The sequence below is a fragment of the Mastacembelus armatus genome, chromosome 5 (assembly GCF_900324485.2).
Source record: "Mastacembelus armatus chromosome 5, fMasArm1.2, whole genome shotgun sequence".
Classification (NCBI taxonomy): domain Eukaryota; kingdom Metazoa; phylum Chordata; class Actinopteri; order Synbranchiformes; family Mastacembelidae; genus Mastacembelus; species Mastacembelus armatus.
Window position 1 is genome coordinate 11,285,428 of NC_046637.1, and position 19,480 is coordinate 11,304,907.

The 19,480-nt window shown below is 38.6% G+C and overlaps 1 protein-coding gene across 1 annotated transcript; it reads left to right on the forward strand.

The window, feature by feature from the left end:
• The first annotated feature begins 339 nt into the window (after positions 1-339).
• Positions 340-3,872, forward strand: hyal1 (hyaluronidase 1). The gene is made up of 4 exons (XM_026308047.2): positions 340-530; positions 800-1,710; positions 1,798-1,887; positions 3,015-3,872. The coding sequence occupies exons 1-4, from the start codon at positions 452-454 to the stop codon at positions 3,339-3,341; spliced, it is 1,407 nt and encodes a 468-aa protein (XP_026163832.1). The 5' UTR covers positions 340-451; the 3' UTR covers positions 3,342-3,872.
• Positions 3,873-19,480: the final 15,608 nt, after the last annotated feature.

Sequence of the window (19,480 nt, forward strand, 5' to 3'; positions counted from 1 at the left end):
CAGCTTGTTCTCAGGAATGGACACATTTAGCAGACTGTAGCCTCATGCCCCTTCCCCATGTAATTGTAGGGTTTTGTTAAGCCAATAGTTATTTTTACTACTTTTAAGAGACAGAGAGAGATATATCATTATTGCCTTTTTCTGACAGCCATTAGTTAGCCAGAGTTAAGCTGTATGACATTTCCATGTCATATCTCTTCACTTAACTGTTTAGAAAATTAATCTTCGTTATTTTTTGGATTTTTTTTACTGCGACATGATGAAGACTTCATTGAGGATGGCCGGAAAGCCGAAAACTGCTTTTAACTCGCCTGTGACTTTAAATCCGTTTTCTGCATGAAGTGATTTTTGAGTCACCGATTGGTTGTAAGCGTTCCCAGTGCGCACTTCTGATTGGTTGTTGGAACGCCCGAGCACACATCTGTGTTTGTTCTTACCCTTTGTTTTGCGCATGTGTGTCTTTGATCATGAGACTGTTGACTTCATGCCCGGGACAGAAAGTACAAACCAAAATCCATGTATCTTTGTAGGTAAGTATGTGTTTGCGGTTTTATCTAAAAACGTTCTGCTCCTTCCATATTCTAAAATGTATTATTACATTATGTCTCATGATGTAAAAAATCATGTAGAATGAACAAAGAAAGTAACCCAACTCTTAAAAAAAAAAAAAAAAAAAGGAATTTTGATTTTTGAGAATCTTGTAGACTACTTAAAAATGTGCTGTTTTAAGTTAATTAGTAAACTATCTGCTTAAATTTACATAATAGTTTTCACAATAATAGTTTCCTTTTCTTTGCAGGGATGACTTCCTTTCATTCTGAGGTTCTTCTACTTTTTAGTCTGATCACCCTTATTTCAGGGCTACAGGTGGAAACGTCATCTTTTTCCCAGGTGCCTTTCCTCACTGTATGGAATGCCCCCACTGCCAACTGCCTTACCCAATATGGTGTGGACCTCGACTTGGGGGTGTTCAACATTGTCCAGAACCAAAACCAAACCTTTACGGGTGAAAACATAACCATCTTTTATGAAGACAAGCTTGGTCTGTATCCTAGATATTCCAATCAAGGAGTAGCTATTAATGGTGGAGTTCCACAGAACTCCAGTCTTAATGATCACCTAAGAGTCGCCTCTGCAAATATCAAGACTTATATTCCTGATAGAAATTTCCATGGACTGGCTGTGGTGGACTGGGAGAGTTGGAGACCTCTGTGGGATAGAAACTGGGATACTAAGCACATGTACTGGGAGGGGTCAAGAGCACTGGTGAGGGCAAAGCATCCGCACTGGACCCCTGCACAGGTAGACGTTGAAGCCCAGGTGCAGTTTGAAGAAGCAGGGAGAAAATTCATGGAGGAAACTCTGAGACTGGGAGAGCAGGAAAGACCAAATGGGTTGTGGGGCTACTACGGTTTCCCCAGCTGCTACAATTACTACAATTCTAAAACAATAAACTACACAGGGGATTGTCCAGGTGTTGAGATAAAGAGGAACAACAAGCTGTTCTGGCTGTGGAAGATCTCATCTGCTCTGTATCCAAACATCTACCTTAGCCTTGACCTGCGAAGCCTCAGCAGTGAAGTGTTGCAGTACACTCGCCACCGCATCCTGGAGGCCATGAGAGTAGGGGCTCTGGTGGCCCCACCAGTACGGCCTGTGTACCCCTACGCTCGCATTGTCTACACCTACACATTAGAGTTCCTTTCCCAGGCAAGTAGCAACTATTTGAACTTTCTGAGATCTTAACTTTTTTTTATTGTATCCTCTGCTTACCCCATTTTTCTTACCCTTCTGCAGGAGCATCTGGTCTACACCATTGGCGAAAGTGCTGCCTTAGGATCTGCAGGGGTGGTGCTGTGGGGTGACAGCACTTTCTCCAAATCTCGGGTACAGTCACCTGACTTGTTCAACTGCTTATCCATCCTTTGTATAACTGTACCATGCTCACATTGAACAGTTGACTGACAAGGACTTCTGAATTCCACTTTTTACTTTACTTAAACATAGGATGTCACCTGCAGATTCACTTACAAATGAGTTGGTGTTATCTGTAATACTTTATTATAAATTATGATTCCTAAGATAATGCCATAAATGCCTAGCAAGAGATGGAAAATATAATACAATATATAATATAATATAATATTTGAATATGTGTTGATGTTTAGTACAGAATTTGCTATTTGGTTTTAAGAAATGGAGATCTGACCTTTAGTGGGTTAATGTTGAGTGTTTTATGTTTATAGTCATTAAAATTAATTCATCCATCAAGATGTTCACATCCCATCTCACCAGCTGGGAAGTGAGTATTTTGTAAAGTTGATGGTTTTGTTTACTTAGTATCTAAGGTGATTTATAAGCTACTATGTAACAAAAAAATAAGTTAATTCAGATTCTAGCCTAATTAAAGAAAGAAGCTGAAAAACGTGCCATGTGGGGAAAGTTTGATGGCTTTTAATTGAAAGTCATGCTGATCTGTACCCAGTGTAGCTACATGTTCATTGTCGTGAAGGAACATTTCAGTTTTGGTCAATCTGTAGATTCCTGTAGAGGAATCATTTATATTTGACTCAATCAATTAACTGTTGTTTTTGGTCATTCATAAGGATGGTAAGAAAAACATGCAATAACACCAGATGTGTACAATGTGAGTGAGACTTACAGTATAATTTTGATGATTAGTTTGGTCTCAGTGTGTCTCATTCACTTGCTGGGATCAAAGTCACGTCCCATCTCACCAGCTGGGAAGTGAGTATTTTTTCAGCTGGTATCAGCTGTTGTCATCAGTCTGAGTAATGACCGGTATTACACTTCAGCCCATACCCCAGTATTACACATCAGCCGTTTTCATAACTTGAATCCATAATGTTGCCGACATCTTTAATCTTTTAAAATGATGACTTCAGGCATTATGTAAAGCTGCAAAAAAACTTTTATTGGTGTTTTTGTTTTTTGTTTTTTTTTTTTTTCAATCATCTCTAGTTTGTCATATCCTGTTTCTCTTCTACTTTCAGACTGCTTGTAATGCTGTCAGATCCTACATTGACAACATCCTGGGTCCATACCTGGTGAATATAACATCAGCAGCTGCTCTCTGCAGCCGGACCCTGTGTTCCTCTCACGGAAGATGTCAGAGGAGGAACCCAAACTCGAGGGCCTACCTCCACCTGAACCCTGCTATCTGGAAGGTGGTGTTTGAAAAGATGCCAAATGGTTGGAGGAATTACAAAGTATTAGGACAGATGAAGGCAAATGAGGTAACATTCCTGAAGTCTGAGTTTCGGTGCAGATGTTACTCGGGGTGGGATGGTAAGAACTGCTCAAAATCACTAAGTGGGTAACAGCCTTAAAGAAGGTCATCTAAGGCCAGTGTCAGTGTAGTGTAGTGTAAGAGTGCATGCAGTAATTTTAATTTCCTTTCCAGTTAAGAATATTGGTATATTCACAGATTACGGTGGGGGAGAAGGGTTTGAAATCAACATTTATATCTAGTTAACCAAATGTTTTTGTAGATAAAACAGATCAGTCAGAATTATTATACAGCATTAGTATTAAAGTATTTCAATAGGTCATAAAACATATCTATAAGGGGCCTTTAACAGTTAATTGTATTAAGATTGCATGAATTATAGGACGTTAATAAGAGGAATGTCATGCGTTGACTTATCAACTGAAATACTTTTTTGAGCATTGTTGGTAAAACTTATATCAACTTATACCTAAGTAAGATTTTGAATACAGGACACTTGTAGTATTGGCCTGGTTTTATATTGCTGCTTTTACTATGTGAAGACCTCTTGTAAAGGGACATTTTGATCATTGTATTGATATGTAAGGATTTTACCTTTCTAATAAACACCACTGATCCATCATTTTAATGTTGAGACTTTTCTAGAAAGAAAATATTATCAGTAAGACCAGCAGGTGGTGGTGTAGGACAGCTAAGTAGAACAAAGGCAAGCAAAGTCAAGGTCAGATCCTTGGGCGGTTGTAATCACAGAAAGAGTAAAATAACATTAGAGAAAAAAACCTGTTTGACTCAGTGGGTCAGATTATAACTTTATATCCCAACTCGGCAGCAGCTGAAGTGTTCATAATGAGTAAACTCACCTTAACACAGAACCAACTAGAGGATCGGGTGACCTTGATAGATGTACGAGTGCCATGGACAATGTTGTCTTATCTGGTAGCCACCGCTGCTCCAAACTGCCACTCAATTCTCTCAGGCTCAGCAGGCTGGAAGAACAGACTCCCACAAGTACCGACAGTTTTTCTATTTCCAGCTTTATCATTACTGTCTGGATTGTGAGGAAATGAGGAGATACTTTTTCGATATCTACAGCTCATGCTTTTAAAAATATATATGTTTTAGTCTGGTTTATGTTTTAGACAAACTGCTCAATTGTTTTTCACAGACCAAGGACAAAACTGAATGCCCAACCTAAAAAAAACACATTTATCTGTAGTTACTTGATAATTACAGGAAAAAAAACACAACAGGGACTGACATTCAACGCCACTTGTCAGTCTGCTTATTATTATTGTTTGTTTCACCCTGACAGCCTAAACGTCACTGGCTATGTTAAAACTAAGAAGGAAAAATATTCATGATTTTTGCTTTTAATAGGGTGTGTACGTATGTATGCGTTCTTTTGAAAACAATATAAAAACATTTTCAAAACACATTGTTAGTAGGTGAATTAATCCACATGTATCTGCAGGCTGTGAACATTTGAAAAAAAAAAGAAAAAACGTTTTACAGTTTTAAAGCTCAAATACAATTACTTGATATAGCAGTGAATTTCATACATTAAGAGCGGTCTTTCTAAGTGATATCACAAATTGCCTTTCAATGTCATAACTGGCTATACATCAGCAGAAGCCATTCTGATATGTTTATCTCATTTTGAGTGGTCCGCTCTTTTTCCTCCATCCTCTGTCAGGTCTGGCAGGCCCTCTATTTCTCTATCCTCTCATCTCTGCATTTCTTCATTTTGGTGTCTCGCTCTGTCACCCCTCCATGGTCACGTCTCCCCTTTCCCTGCTGCTCGGTCTAGAGATCGTCTCGCTCGCTCTTGGTTTAATAACTGTTTTGTCACGCTCTGTGTCTATGTCCTTCAGAGGAGTTGACTCCCCAATCGGGCTTCTTAAAGATTTGATGCACACTTGTTTGTTTGTGATTAATGCGTGAGGATGTCACCAAATGACACAGTGGTATGCACCAAGCAGGATATTAAATGCAGGGTTGTTTTTTTTTTGTTTTTTTTTAAATTGTGACTTATAGGAATAGTTTGACATTTTAGGAAATACGCCTATTTGCTTTCTTGCTGGAAGTTAGATAAGATTGATACCACTTTCAAATCTGTATGCCAGAAGATATGAAGATTCAAATAAGTCAGCCTAGACAGGACACAGTGGAAACTGCTATCCTGGCTTTGTCCAGAGTTGCAAAACAGGAGTGCGGTGTTAAAGAGCGACAAGGTCGGCAGAGGGAGGAAGTAGGGTTAGATAGCTGGGTCAACAAAATGCTACTTTGTCACTGGAGAACACTGTGTTTTTTCATAGTGACTACATCATTTCCTTTCTGTAATCAAATAATAATTATTATTATTATCTTTATGCTGAAGGTTCCCTTGCCTTGACAAAGTGGTTATTTTAAAGCAAACCATGACCTTTCTTCAATAATTTTAATTAATTCCTTAAATGAAAACTAATGGAGCATTCAGTTTTCATTATAACATGTACAAAATTGACTCTATATGAGCATTTGGAAGGTAGTAAATACCACCTATTGTAGAAATTGGTATTATAGGCACTATTTCACACTAAAAGGAACTCACTGAGTGAACAAGGCTGTAGAAACTAATGGAAATTGATTCTTGAATCATATAATTTTTTCATCTCATCTCCATGTAAGTAAATGAAATCAGAGCAGAGAATCAGAGACATGAAATGAAAAGGCAAAAAGATAGTGTAGAACAGGTCACAGCGTCCTATTTCTTCAGAGATGGAGCTCTGATATCTCTCCACTTATTCGCTGGTGGTTGACTGGGAAAACCACTACCAGGACCATGTACTGCACTATTGTGTCACATGGCTGGATGCAGACGTGCTGGTGAAGATCAACGTATTTGCACATAAATTAATGTATAGATCGTCGGGTAGTACAGCAAAAAATCATCATGATGTTTCTTTTGTGCCTGTGTGTTTGAAGTGTAATCTGTGTGTCCTTGTGTTATTGCCATTAAGGATTTGTTTTCTCTGCTGTATGCCTCCTGATGAGAGGTGACCTGACAGACTGTCACATGTGACTTATCCTGGGCTGCACTGTGCACAACCGCAAGCCCCCGCCCTGCAAGACCCCATCAGGGCTCAGAGAATACCATTTAAGAGCAAAAAGAAACTCACATCCACACACTTGCTATACAAAGGTGGCTCCTGCCAAAGTCACACAATAAACGTGTGTCCCCGGAAGCCATTCAGGTGGAAAATTACACTGCCCAATCAATTGCTAATAGAAAGTCTTTCTCCTAGAAGCAACCAGTCAAAAGCTCACAGTGTGCCTTCACCTCAAAACAACAGCCAATCAGTTGCTCACAGTGCTTCTTGTTGTCATGTTGATCCTGATAAAATGTAATTATTCTCTGTTTTCATGGACACGTATTGATAACATTGGGCTGCTACAGATGATGAAAATAAATAAATGCAGGCTAATAATAAAATAACTAAGGAAATGGAAAGAGAATAAGCACTTTTTCAACCCTGTTACCCTTTCCATCGGTAATTAATTCAAATGTGATGATTTTTCTGCAAGCATATAATCCATTTTAGCATTTTTCTCATTCATTTTGTAGGATTTGATCTTGGCTCATTTGAATAAACATTTTGCTCCATATTAGTCTGGGTAATGAAGTGGATCCCAGAAAAGAAATGCTTTTGTTATGAAAGTGGAGACTGCTGTGGCACAGAGGAGTGCCATACTGGTCACCTCAGCAGAGAAATTGCTGATCGGATACCAGATTTCATCGAATGCAGAGTACAAATAGTGAGTTGTTCTTTTGTTTTGCCGAAAGTTGAACGAAAACACTGATGTGTGTGGTGTTTTAGACACAGGGTGTCATGTGTTATACACAAAGCACCGTAGAGCCCAGCCTCCATGTTGGCTTGTAGAGTAGAAGTCTTTTCTCAACACTAATAGTCTTAGATTTTATCAACGATAATGTTGTGGCCGTTGATGTTTGACTGTTTAGTGATGTAATTTAACTCGTTTTGAAATATAAACTGAACGATGACCCAACCTCCACATACTTTGAAGTAATTTCATGATTTCAATAGTTCCTGTTTCCAAATGTTCCTGTATTTCTCTTTGACATTGACAGTTAATGACTAAATAAGCATCAGTCAAAGTCAAGTTGAAGCAAGTTGCACAGTGCCTGGCCCATGACCCCACCCAACATTTTCAGTATAAACTGGAACAACACCTGTTGGACCTCCCTGGTGAACTTGTGGCAGAATGGGAAGAAATCACTACAGCCAGGTTCCACAATATCATGAAAACCTTTTTTAGAAGAGTAAAGACTGTTACAGCAGCACATTGTTAATGGTTTTGAAATGAAATGGTCAACTATCATATACTAGTGTAATTTTTTTCTTTGACTGTCCTCATACTTTTGTCATTTTCTTCACTTTTTTTTGAATGGGCCCTGAATCTTTCTAGCAACTTTTACAATATAAAATCTTGAAAATTCTGATTTCTGTGTTCTGGTTTATTATACATGCAAGTACAGCACACACACAATAACACACGCATGTAAACACAGGAGTGGGAATTGATGTTTTGATGTATGAGTGAAACAAAAGTTGAAAAAGCTCAGATGAATGTAAAAAAAAAAAAATAACGCATCAAACTTGCTTCTATAGGTACAGTAATGTTTTTTCCAGAGAAAAAAGAAGTAAAAATGTTAGTTTCATATGACTTCACTTCTTTATACAGCAAAGTAATACAGCATTTACTACATATAGAAAATGGTCTTGATGACCCTACAATGCATAAAGGCAGGGTGATTTAATGGAATTCATGACTCTTCCTTTACTATCCAAATTGACTGTTCTCTTATTGTTGTTCCTTCTATTTTGATTTACTTTTTGTTTCTCTTTACTCCATAACCTTTTAGTATAAACAACGCACAGAGCCCATGCAGACAGTCACACAGCAGAGAAACACACACAGACACGCTCTTATATGAATTCAAGATTAGTGCACAGGAATCAGAGATTACTGGGTCTCAACAGAAATGTCATGGTGAGTCGTAACCTTTACTGGAGCACGTTATCTGCTCTGATAGTGTGGCCGGGCTGGGACGGGGACCAACGTGATACAATTGGATTTGAAAGGTCCCCATCCAAGTCATGCCCACTGGCTATCTTGCCTCCACAGTTCAGCAACACCAGCACTGTGGCACACTGCAAAGTTTCAAGGATTTGATCTGTCCCACTGTATCTGCATCTCCCTGCCTTCAATTAATCAGCTATGGCTTGAAAATAGGAGCTAAATCATTTTGTGTTTGAGAGGAGAGGATGTAAGATATGAGGAAAGATGACATGGAATTGGATTGTAATGAAAAAATCCTTTTGACATGTCTCAGCTGCTCTTTTTACAGCATCAATGGTAAGAGAGTAGAATATGAGAGAAAACGTGGATGTGGTAAACAGTATTAGAAGCAAATCTGTTCGTAAATTTGCTGGCATGTGTATCTGTCACTGTGTCATGAGTTATGAAGCTGACAATACCAGCACCTTACTTAAACTATAGATATCAGACGATGTCCTTGATGCCAGCTCGGATAGACAAATGAAGATCGACATCACATAAACAATTTTACATTTAAAAACAAAGGCTGGATATTTTCTTGGCCACATTAATAATAACAGCTTGGTAAAGAAAGAAATGGTTTGCTCAGGATTGAAAACATGTGACTCTGTAAAGGTGTACTCAGAAACTGTGGCACTTTGATTTAAATGCTAACATGCTATATTTTAGCTTATACAATGTTCACCACCTTGGTTTAGTGTTCTGGTGTGCTAACATTTCCTAATTAGAATGAAAAGCAAACTACACTTGTGGCTGATAGGAATATTTTTGCATAAATTAAACTATTAGACAAACGGAACATTTGGTGCAATGGTGACACTATATTACAAAAAATTAAGGGATCGAGTTACTGCAGTTTATCCTGTGGCTAACAGAAACATGTGTATCAAACTTCATTGGAATCAATACAATATTTGTTAAGACCTTTAACTGTAATCCATAAATGTCAACCTCATGATGATGCTTGAGGAAAAGTCAGGGGATCACCAAAGTCAGTAGGATTCATTGTCTTAGACACAAATATCTATAATCCTTGGTTTTCTGATTCCTTGCACTGTTAGACCTGGCGTTTGGTAATTTAAAGTTCTGTTGAGAGGTGAGAACCTTAAAGTTTTTATATAGAGAATAGAGAAGATTCTCTGAAATCACTTTGAAATTGCTGAAAATATGAGCCAGAAAAAGTTATAAAACGGTTATTTTCTAAAAATCAAAGGTAACACTGTATTTTATGGATCCATAAATGTGAATTCATTTCTAAATAGTGTCCCAAGATGTTTCCTGGACAGAACAATATAATTTGGTACAAATTACTGGTAAAATAGACACTGATCAGTTAGTATGCTTCCAGTTATTTCTTAGAGCCTAGCTAGAGAAACTTTGAGGCTTTCACTGAATGAATAGCTACATCTGTAAAATGTGAAATGCATGATGGGTGATTTAGTTTCTACTCACCTAGTTAAGAAATACTGGGTGTCCTGCAGTGAACTTTCTCATTGCCAGTCATACTCTCAGACAGTTTTGTTAAGAAAAGATGGTCTTTGGTTCTGGATAACATAACCAAATATAAGGGGAGCAAACTCAGTCAGAATCCTTTCACAGTGCCAAGATCTGTTCCAGTGAGCAACTTTTGTCACATTCCACACGAGTAATCTGACTTTTATTATTTGGACATGTAATATTACTTCTGCTATTGTAGGATATTCTTGTTCTCTGCCTCTGGTAAAGAGTTCACAGTATGTCAGCGTCCAGGTTAGCATTTACATTCACAGCAGGGGGCAGTAGTGAATAATGTTTCTCCTGAGAGACACAAGTCCGCCCCAAGATTCCTGTTTTTCTTTCAGTTATTCTGGACGAGGTCATAAATGCTGATTGTCTTCTATAAAGATAAAATTAAAGTATAAAGAGTGTGGTTATGTTTTTAAAATTTTTTCATCATTTGAAAAAAATCACAGTATGTCAGGGTCCAGGTTAGCAATGAACTAATGAACTGTTCTTCAGTTCCAGGATGTGGATAAACAAATAACTGCAGGAAGGTTTTACTACAAAAACAACATTTATTCTTTTTGAACCATTTACTTTTGCATTACACTTTTATTTCATGAGTTACACAAAAAATTAAGATTTAACTGTTAGGTTTGGGTATCTGCTGATTTTTGAGGTCTTCTATCCCCCGGGTTGCTTCAAGTCCAGCCTTCAGTGCTTCAGTGGAGCAGCCTGGCTCCACAGGGTGACATTCACTCCATGTGCTAAGCAGTAGCTCCGATGTTGCACAGCCCCCATCCAAATCTTCCATTTCTGCACCTGTTTCCAAGACAACTGACATTTTAAGAGACATCTCTGGATATTGACTGTTTGCCCTTCACTAGCACTCTGTTTGCACTTGAAAACTGTTTGGTTCAACCTGTGACTGTTTCATTCCCCTGCCCCCACTCAAAAAAAGTCAGAGTCTCTTCATAACAGCTGGTACCAGAAAAGAAAGCAGCATTGGCTCCAAACTACATATGAACTTTTCCTGTTGTGTTGAGCAACAGGGTGAACATTTTAAACAGAAGATGCTTCTTTTGTTGTTGACTGATGCACTTAAACAAACAAACAAAAAAAAAATTCCAGCGAGGCTGAATTTGAGTCATATTTTATGCTTCATGTTGGAAATCAGAGTAAAAAAGGAATGTGGCAGAAATGAGCAAACTAATACCAATTGGCAGCACAGCACTTGTGGGTGTAGTTGTAGACTCAGATGACTAACTGAATAACAGGTTTATGTAGACACTGGCACCTTTCAGTGTAAAAACCACACCACAAAATTAAAATTAAACCATATAAAACGAATGCAGTGAACAGTTTTCACCCCTTCTCTGGTGGAATCCTCCCTGAATCCTCGTTTGTGTTATCAACACAGAGGCTGATGTCTCAGTCTATCATGTTTCCTACTGACAAATATGGTGAAATTATTCACCAACAGGTTAAACCAGTCATAACAAAATAATAGGATTTCTCACCTCAAAACAGCAGCAAAGGTTTTTCCTGTGAAACCTGAGAATGGCACATGAAAGGCAGAGCTAAGAAAGAAAGGATGCTCTTATGCCAAACAAAAATCAAGTCCAATAGTCCACTTCATGTAGTGGATATTTTACATGGGGAAACCACACACTTTAGGAAAGAGATTTGAATATATGTAATTCTATGGCCCTAAAGTGTTTCTACAGTGATCCAGTACTGAGTCATCAAAATCCAACCTTCATAGGCCAAGATGTCCTGATTTTTCTGACCCCTGACTGAGATCTTTATTGAACATGCTCAGACCATAAAATGCCTTGTCTTATTACAGATTAGGATACTACTGCCATACAGTCTCTGCATTGTTTCATTCTCTGTTAAAGCAGTGTTCATGGTGAGAAGAACGCTCGCAGTGGAAATGACTTTGCCGGATATTTGTTACTGAAAAGAAAAGATAATTGCATCTTTCTTCAACTTGCTAAATGTTGTTTTCATTCACAGCAACCTTCACAGACCTCTAAAACTTGACCGAGAGACACAAGCAGCCAAAGCTGATGAATCACAGTTCTTGTGGTCTTCAGGAGAAACAATCAGCTGTGTCAGCTAGCTATACCATAACCCATTAAAGAGCTATAAACCCTATAAATCTTTGGTCTCTCTTCTAGGTACAGTCACATCAAATTGCCTTGCATTTAAAACCCAAAACCACTGTTTCCAGTGTGGGCAATAAATAAATACTGAGCAAAACAATCATAAAAACCATAAACTGTGTTGTAGAGTAGAAGCAGTGTGATGGTAGTTGAGCTCATAGGAGTTGTTACAATCCCTAAGAAATCAGCATTTTCTTTATGCAGTACTTTAAAACAGGCGGTGGTGGGGTAAATTACTTCATCAAAGTCTTCAGGTGGGCACCCTCCTTCCTCAGTGTTTTGTTGACAGGCCCACGACACGACACATGATGGACGTCTTGCAGCCTATGTGCAGTCCTTCCTTTTTATCCAAATCCATTGGCTCCTTCTCTCTGCAGCATCTGAAAGTGATTTGATGGCTTGTTTCATGGCCTGACCTCGGACTCCCATGCTCTTCAGGAGTGTACCCCACCTCTCCCGGGAGCACCTGCATCTGCCAGCCGCCTTGTTCTGCCTCAGCTGCTGGGTGTGTGTACTTCATGCTTTTTTTTGCTCATAAGCTAATCCAATTGCAGCTTCCTGTGATACTGTTAGCTTAATAATGTATAGTATAGTCAAAGTTGACCACGAGATAAGGTAGATTAATTTCTTCAGACGAATTAATTGAGAGCCAATGAAGCAAATATTTATAGACATAGTGTGACCGCAGCCCTATGGGTCAAGGTGCAGATTCTCCAAAAACACACCACATCTTCATGTTCAACCTTCCCTTCCTGGTGAAGAGGTAGTTCATCAATTCAGTGTTGTTTTTCACAGATTTAAAAAAGAATTGTCAATATGACAAATATGTCAGTTGCACAGTGCAACTCACACATACACACACACACACACTCAAAAATAAGATGTGGTTTGATTTAACACCAAAACTACATGATTACTGTAGTTTAAGTTTTGGCACGCAAACTATATGTTTAAGAACAAATAATACATGGTTAGGTTTGTGCAGACATTTACAAAAAGTCTTACCGCTGACAATATAACCCAATATATTCTTCTAAGCAGCTATATTTGCCTGTAAAGCATGATTTTAGAGCAAAAAAAGCCAATCTGTCAATGATCAATTCACTTTTCTTAACTGGATTGTCAGATACAATTTTTAAGTATTTAAATTATTCTCTTCTTTTTCATCAAGCACATCAAATATAGCAGTTAAACTCGCAATAAGAACAAAGAGACTATTTTCAATTTCTGCAGTAGGTTGGACTCAATTTATTTTCTGAACTTTTAACTTGCTGTGAAATGTCTGCAGGTAAAGCTATTTTTAGGGCTTCAAAACTCAGCATTAATTCAAGCTTTGATCTGATGATTCAGTTATATTTGCTTTCTGTAACTTCATTAATCTTGCATATTATTCTGTCACTCTTTACTAGTAAAATCTATCTATAAGAATAGATTTTTGCCAGTACATTGTATTGACAAGATCCTGAATGAAGGATTACAGCTCTAAATATTTGTGCAAACTCAGGATTTTACAAAACAGCTTTCCCTACAGACTCATATCCTGTTTTGGGTCATGTTCAAGGCATCAGACAGAACAATGCGGTACAGATCTCACTGTAACATCCCCAAAATAAACAGACAGTGCCAATTTACTGAGTCATTTCTTTACTATTACAAGAGTCATTTACAGATTTCTAATTACAACAAGCAAATGTTAATTAGACTGAAGACATAAAGCTGCGTGAAAATAAGTCTCAGAGTCGTCACAAACAGACGTCATCGGTTTAGCCAGTTAATTCTGCCTCATCTCACATCAGTCTGTGAATTGTTGAGTTTAGTGGATGCTTTGTGAGTTGTTGCAACTAATGAGGCAGTTACAATGTCAAAACCCAGAATAGCAAGCTCAAACAAATACATGAAGATGACAGAATATAAGCTGCTTTACTGCATCTATTTACATTTTTATTGGTTTTGTGTCAGAAAAAGATTGTCTTATCCCGGGTATTTTCCATGTGGTGATCGTTTTATCCGAGATGTATCTAGGGGCTTTTAGTTTGCATTCTAAGAGCAAGATCTTCCTGAAGCTTCATGTCGGAGGGATTTGTCCATTCAAGAAGCTCCTTACAAAGTGTCACGTGTTGTTATCTGTGTTCAAATCTGCTTTTGATGCCATGTGACATGCCTTTAGAAGTACAGTATATTGTCATCCAGAAAAAGGCCGATGTGGAGTTAAGGAAGGACAACTGGAAGATAATCAGGCATATAGATGGAGCAAAGGAAGGACACTTGATGCATATTCACTCCAACATACATCCCCTTTCAAGGTCACCAAGATGAAAAAGCAAAGCCAAAAATCCTGTCCTACTTTTCCCTCTCCCTGACTAACAGCAGCCTTTGTTTTTTTTTTTTTGTTTTTTTTTTAGCTTTTTCTCTTTCTGTCTCTTTCACTCTCCTTTCCCCTCGTTGTCTCCCTGATCGGGCAGCAGACAGCGTGTAAGTGCTCTAACCCAGAGAAGTCTCCAGGAGCTCCTGTGATTGGCTGGGCTTTGCAGCACTGTTCACAATCGATTAAGGCACGGTGAGCTCCCGTTAACAGCTTTTCGCTGCTGCTCCTGTGGCTTTGATACTGTCACATCGACTCCAACTTTGCCCTTAACCCTTCAACCACTGTCCCTTCTCTCTTTTTTGTCTCTTTCACACTCTCTCTTTACACTTTCATTTTCAAAGCACCATACCCCCTCTCTCTATTGCCTCTCAAAGACATTTTTTTTTTTACAACTTCCACTCAAGGCCTGTGTTACTCCCTCTTTTCTCTTTTTTCTGGGAGTTCTAACTTTTAAGTCACTTAGAGCCTCTCCTCTTCTCACTCACCTTCTCTTCTGTTATCTTTAATGACTTTAAATTTCAGTCACTTTTCAGTCATTGGGGAAAAAGAGCAGTGAGAAACAGAGAGAAAAAAGATATTTTCTTTCTACCCATCATAAAATAAGCTGTCAAACATTATGGATGATGTTTTGAATAATATTGGATAACTGAAAACTTCATACAGTAAGAGTCTGCATGCAGGGGGTTTGTATTCAGGAAATAGCAGAGCCACCTACTCGGGATTTATGATGTATGGTCTCCTTTGTGGTGTCCTGTGTTAGACACCATGATTAATGCAGGCATGAACCATGATTTGCACCATGAACGTAGATGTTAACCAGGTCCCATGTTTTCCTACAGCCTTATGATGTTATTGTGCTTTTTCTTTAACCTCACTGCACATTCTGTATTGTGCCTTTGTGTTTAGCTGGATGTCCATTTCTAGGAAGCGAGCCATAATAAATGGTCTCCATGGTCTCAGTGTGGACTGATGAATATCTAAACTCTTTAAGATGACTCTTTAACCCTTTCCAGCTTTATGCAAGTCGGCAATTCTTGTCTCTTGTAAGCCTTGAGATGTTTTCTGTGAGGCAGGGATGCTTCTTGTGAACTACCTAAAAAGTGTGTTAAACCTAACTTTCTGGACTTGTCTCAGTGCTTGGAGCCCATGCCATTAGATTATGGATTCATATATTTTTTCCTATCAACAATTTTAATGTTTGAATGATGTATTCAGTATAGATAAGAGCAATACAGTGATTTATGTGTCTTCTCAGAAAAATGTGGGCTGTCATAGCCGCATATTAATTCCTACGGGTCAAAGTCACTAATGGGTGTAAAATGTTACTTTCCGTTACTTTTGGCAATGGTGAGGTTTAAGATTTTCATTTGTTAGCTTCTTCTACAGTAAAAGTGGAAAAAGAAAGAGTAAAGATGATATTTATGCTCGTGCTGGAGTTTAATGTTGGTTTTCTCCCTTTAAAGAAAGTCTTTGAGACTTATGTATGTGTGCAAATACAACACAAATGTATTCCTATTATACCCAAATGTGAGAAAGTATTCATTTCCCTCAGTTGTGTGAAAAATGGAAGTAGAGATTTAAAAAGAAAAACTGAATTCATGATATTTTCTGTGTCTTCAGTGGTAGTTACAGCCTTGTGTTTGGGTGTAATCCTATTTGACAACAAGATAAATATCGTGTAACAAAATCACCGCCTTTACTTTATTTCCTTCCTTGCCAGCAATTAAACCATTACTGTGTCACAGCCTTTCTGTTCTACTGTGTCATCCCCGCCTCCTTGGGATAAAAGAAAAAAATCTGTACGTTTATGTACAAGGAGAAATGCAATTCATACAAAACTGTGACCTAAATGTGAATCTCCACCTTTTTGTGAGGCTGTTCATGTAGCATCTAGCAATAGAAGACATCATTGCCTGAAGAAAATTATGTATTTTTTTCCCCCATAGTTTTTATTGTCAAAAAGCAGTGAACCATTCCCTCAGAAACACAAAAGATGTGCAGTGAGAGAGGCCAATGGCTCGATCTGCTCAGACAGTTTTCTTTTCTTTTCCCTTTCTTCCATTTTCTCCATTGTAGCTCACAGAAAAAGCTCTAAGTGGCATTTAGCTCTTCTTCTCGCTGTAGACATTGCCTGCAGCAGTTAAACGCTACCATTTTCCCTCCATGTATATGTGACATACCTGTATCCTAGATATGAAATGTGCCAGTTTAAACATTGGATTTCTATTTTGGTGCTTTATTACAAATATGGGGTGGTGCTTAATACAACAAGAAGGTTCTGGGTTTGAATCCCATTCAAACCAGGGGTCTTTGTGTGTTGGGTTTGCATGTTCTCCCCATGTCTATGTGGGTTTTCTCTGGGTACTCCAGTTTCCTCCCACAATCCAAAGACATGCAGGTTTAACTTAGGCTGAGTGATGACTCTAAATTGCCCATAGGTGTGAATGTGAGTGTGTCTCCATGTGTCAGCCCTATGACTGGTGATCTGTCCAGGGTGTAGCTTGCCTCAGTGTCAGCTGGGACTGGCTCCAACTTTTTCATTTCCTTCCTGTTGAAAGACAACAGTTTCTGTTAGTTCAGTTGCTGTCACTTGAATGTAAATATATTATTGTTTAGCATTTTCTGAAATGACTGATGCTGCTGAGGTTAGCTATATTTGGCAAGGTAGGAAGTGTGGAGGCTGAGGTGGCGAATGGGCATCTAAGACTGACTTTTTAATTAACCATCACACCTTAATCAGAGTTCATTTGCCATAACCACAGTATTTCCTAACACAGATGATTCATTATAATCAGTTTAGTTTGATGATTTGATGAAAGTTGTGGGATGCAGCTTCTGACCTTCCTCAGTAGATAATTTGAGCACTTTAGGTCTTCTAGGCCATTTTGGCTTATAAATCACAACTGAAATGAGACTGGACCTGGTTTCTGATGTACTCATAAGCTCCAGAAAAGCTACTAAGTGGATTTTGTTGTGAGATTAATTTGTAATGCAGCCTGTTTGGTAATGCCATGTTGAGTATCTGTTCAGTATTTCTTTTCTTAAAATGCCTAAACTATTTTTTCAGTATCACATTGCAGTTTTGTTGTGTGTTCATGCCTTGTCTTGTGTGCCTCTTGCTCATATAATACATGTTTGTTATATTTTAAATGTGTTATAGAAAAGCTGGCAGATTCGATGCCACACTGTCACACTTTCTTTTCTCTGATATCATCTCATCGTTGCCAAGATTAGAATATTTATTTCACTCTCCTGGTGCGTCTTCATGACTTGTATTTAACAGAATTGTCACATGCTTTACCCAAAAGATGCAAACTTGAGAGGATTAAAGCAAGTAGTGTGTGTCGTGTGTGACAAGTGATGAAGCTCTCCAGCACATAATAACACGGGACAATCAACCTGTTGGTGTCTTATGTGTGCACAAAGCCTTCTGGGTAGTGTAGTTTGTATTGTGGTTTTCAAATGGTGTCATGGTGAACTGCTCTTGATGGCAGGTACCGCATGTAACTAAGGGATTGGGATGTTGCTCTCATACAGTCGACATGACCTCCAGGGGTCCTATTTCAACGTGTTTATTTGGAGATGGATCTTGTTGGGATCTTGCTGTATGTGGTAGTGTGTGTGTGTGTGTGTGTGCATGTGTGTGTGTGTGTGTGTGTGTGTGTATGATGCCCCCTGTCTGCCTCCTCTCTTCTCAGAACTGTAATCACAGCAGACTGCATGTCACAGTGGCCTGCTTTAATTGGCCTGTCACTCTCCATGCACTGTGGGGGGAGGGCCTGGCCTTTGTGAGGCTGCTATGGCGACTGGGCCATTTAATGAGAACGAGCACGCTGTGACTAATGACATCCCCGAGCCCATCGGATATACTGCAAATGGACAATTTGCTGCATCACTCACACACTCGCATAACAATACACAAGCATAAAGGCACACACCTTAGCGTGGTCAAACCTCATTGAATAGAGGATAGTTTTCACTCTGCCTTTTCCACCATGAATCAATATGTGACAAGTGGACTAATTTTAATGCTAAGGCTATCATCCATTCTCATACACTTTTCGACTTTAATTGTTTTATCTAATAAGACTATCGCTAATGTTATGTGGAGATATTAGCTATAGCTTAGGATGTACATTAACTACTAGGTGGGTCATTGCTCAACAAACCCTAATGGGAGATATAACAGGAATATGGATTTGAAACGATGCATGATAACACAGTTGACTGTGCTCACAGAAAAGAGAGAGAATGAGACATTTACTTGATCATCTTCCATCTCTTCCCATCATCCTGTTTATTGATCCATTAGTGACCAAGTGACAGCATGAAATGCATGGCTAGGCTATCCATCAACTATATCACTTCCTGAGCTGGACGGCATCCTACCATATTTTCTTTTTTTATGACTTACAGTGTTTTTATATCAGTATTATATGGTAAAACGGATCTACCCGGGTATTTATCTAGTCATCCATCCATCCATCCATTTTCTATACCCGCTTATTCCTGAATCAGGGTCACAGGGATCTGCTGGAGCCTATCCCAGCTATTTATATAGTCAAAATACATATATTTATTTATGAAATAAATATACAAAACAGACAAAGACCAAAAGAAACAAAAATGTAATATTTAGCAATTTTTCATCCATGCTTCCTGTTTACATCAGCTCCAAATGAATTTTGATGATGTTGATGCTGTTTGCTGTGAGGGATACTTTTTTCTGGATGTCTATGAGCATCATTTTTGGAGACCTTGGAGTGGGAAGGGCTCTACTGTTTGGTGGCCTTGCTGGCTTTTCTGCTTTCAATTTCTTTTTAAATCTCCTAAAACAACATTATCAGGTTTACAGCCAGTGCAACAGATATATTTTTGCTGGCCATAGTGGTCAGCAGGGAATGAACATTCCAACAGCTTAGCTTGCAGGAAGTAGTGCTAGCTTGGCACCTGACCCCCACCTTGCAGGTCATAGCAATTTGTTTCTCCCTTCATCTGGGGATTGACTAACATTACTAGTAATCAATACTTTAATATTAGTAATGGATCACATGACTATTTGTATGTAAAGGGTCAGCCAAAGTAAGGTATTTCAGA

Bases quoted from the DNA above. Each gene is read 5' to 3' on its own strand.
- hyal1 (XM_026308047.2), top strand. From the start codon at position 452: ATGTGTGTCTTTGATCATGAGACTGTTGACTTCATGCCCGGGACAGAA. The intron at 1,711-1,797 runs GCAAGTAGCAAC...ACCCTTCTGCAG, and splicing joins CATTAGAGTTCCTTTCCCAG to GAGCATCTGGTCTACACCAT. The intron at 1,888-3,014 runs GTACAGTCACCT...TTCTACTTTCAG, and splicing joins GCACTTTCTCCAAATCTCGG to ACTGCTTGTAATGCTGTCAG.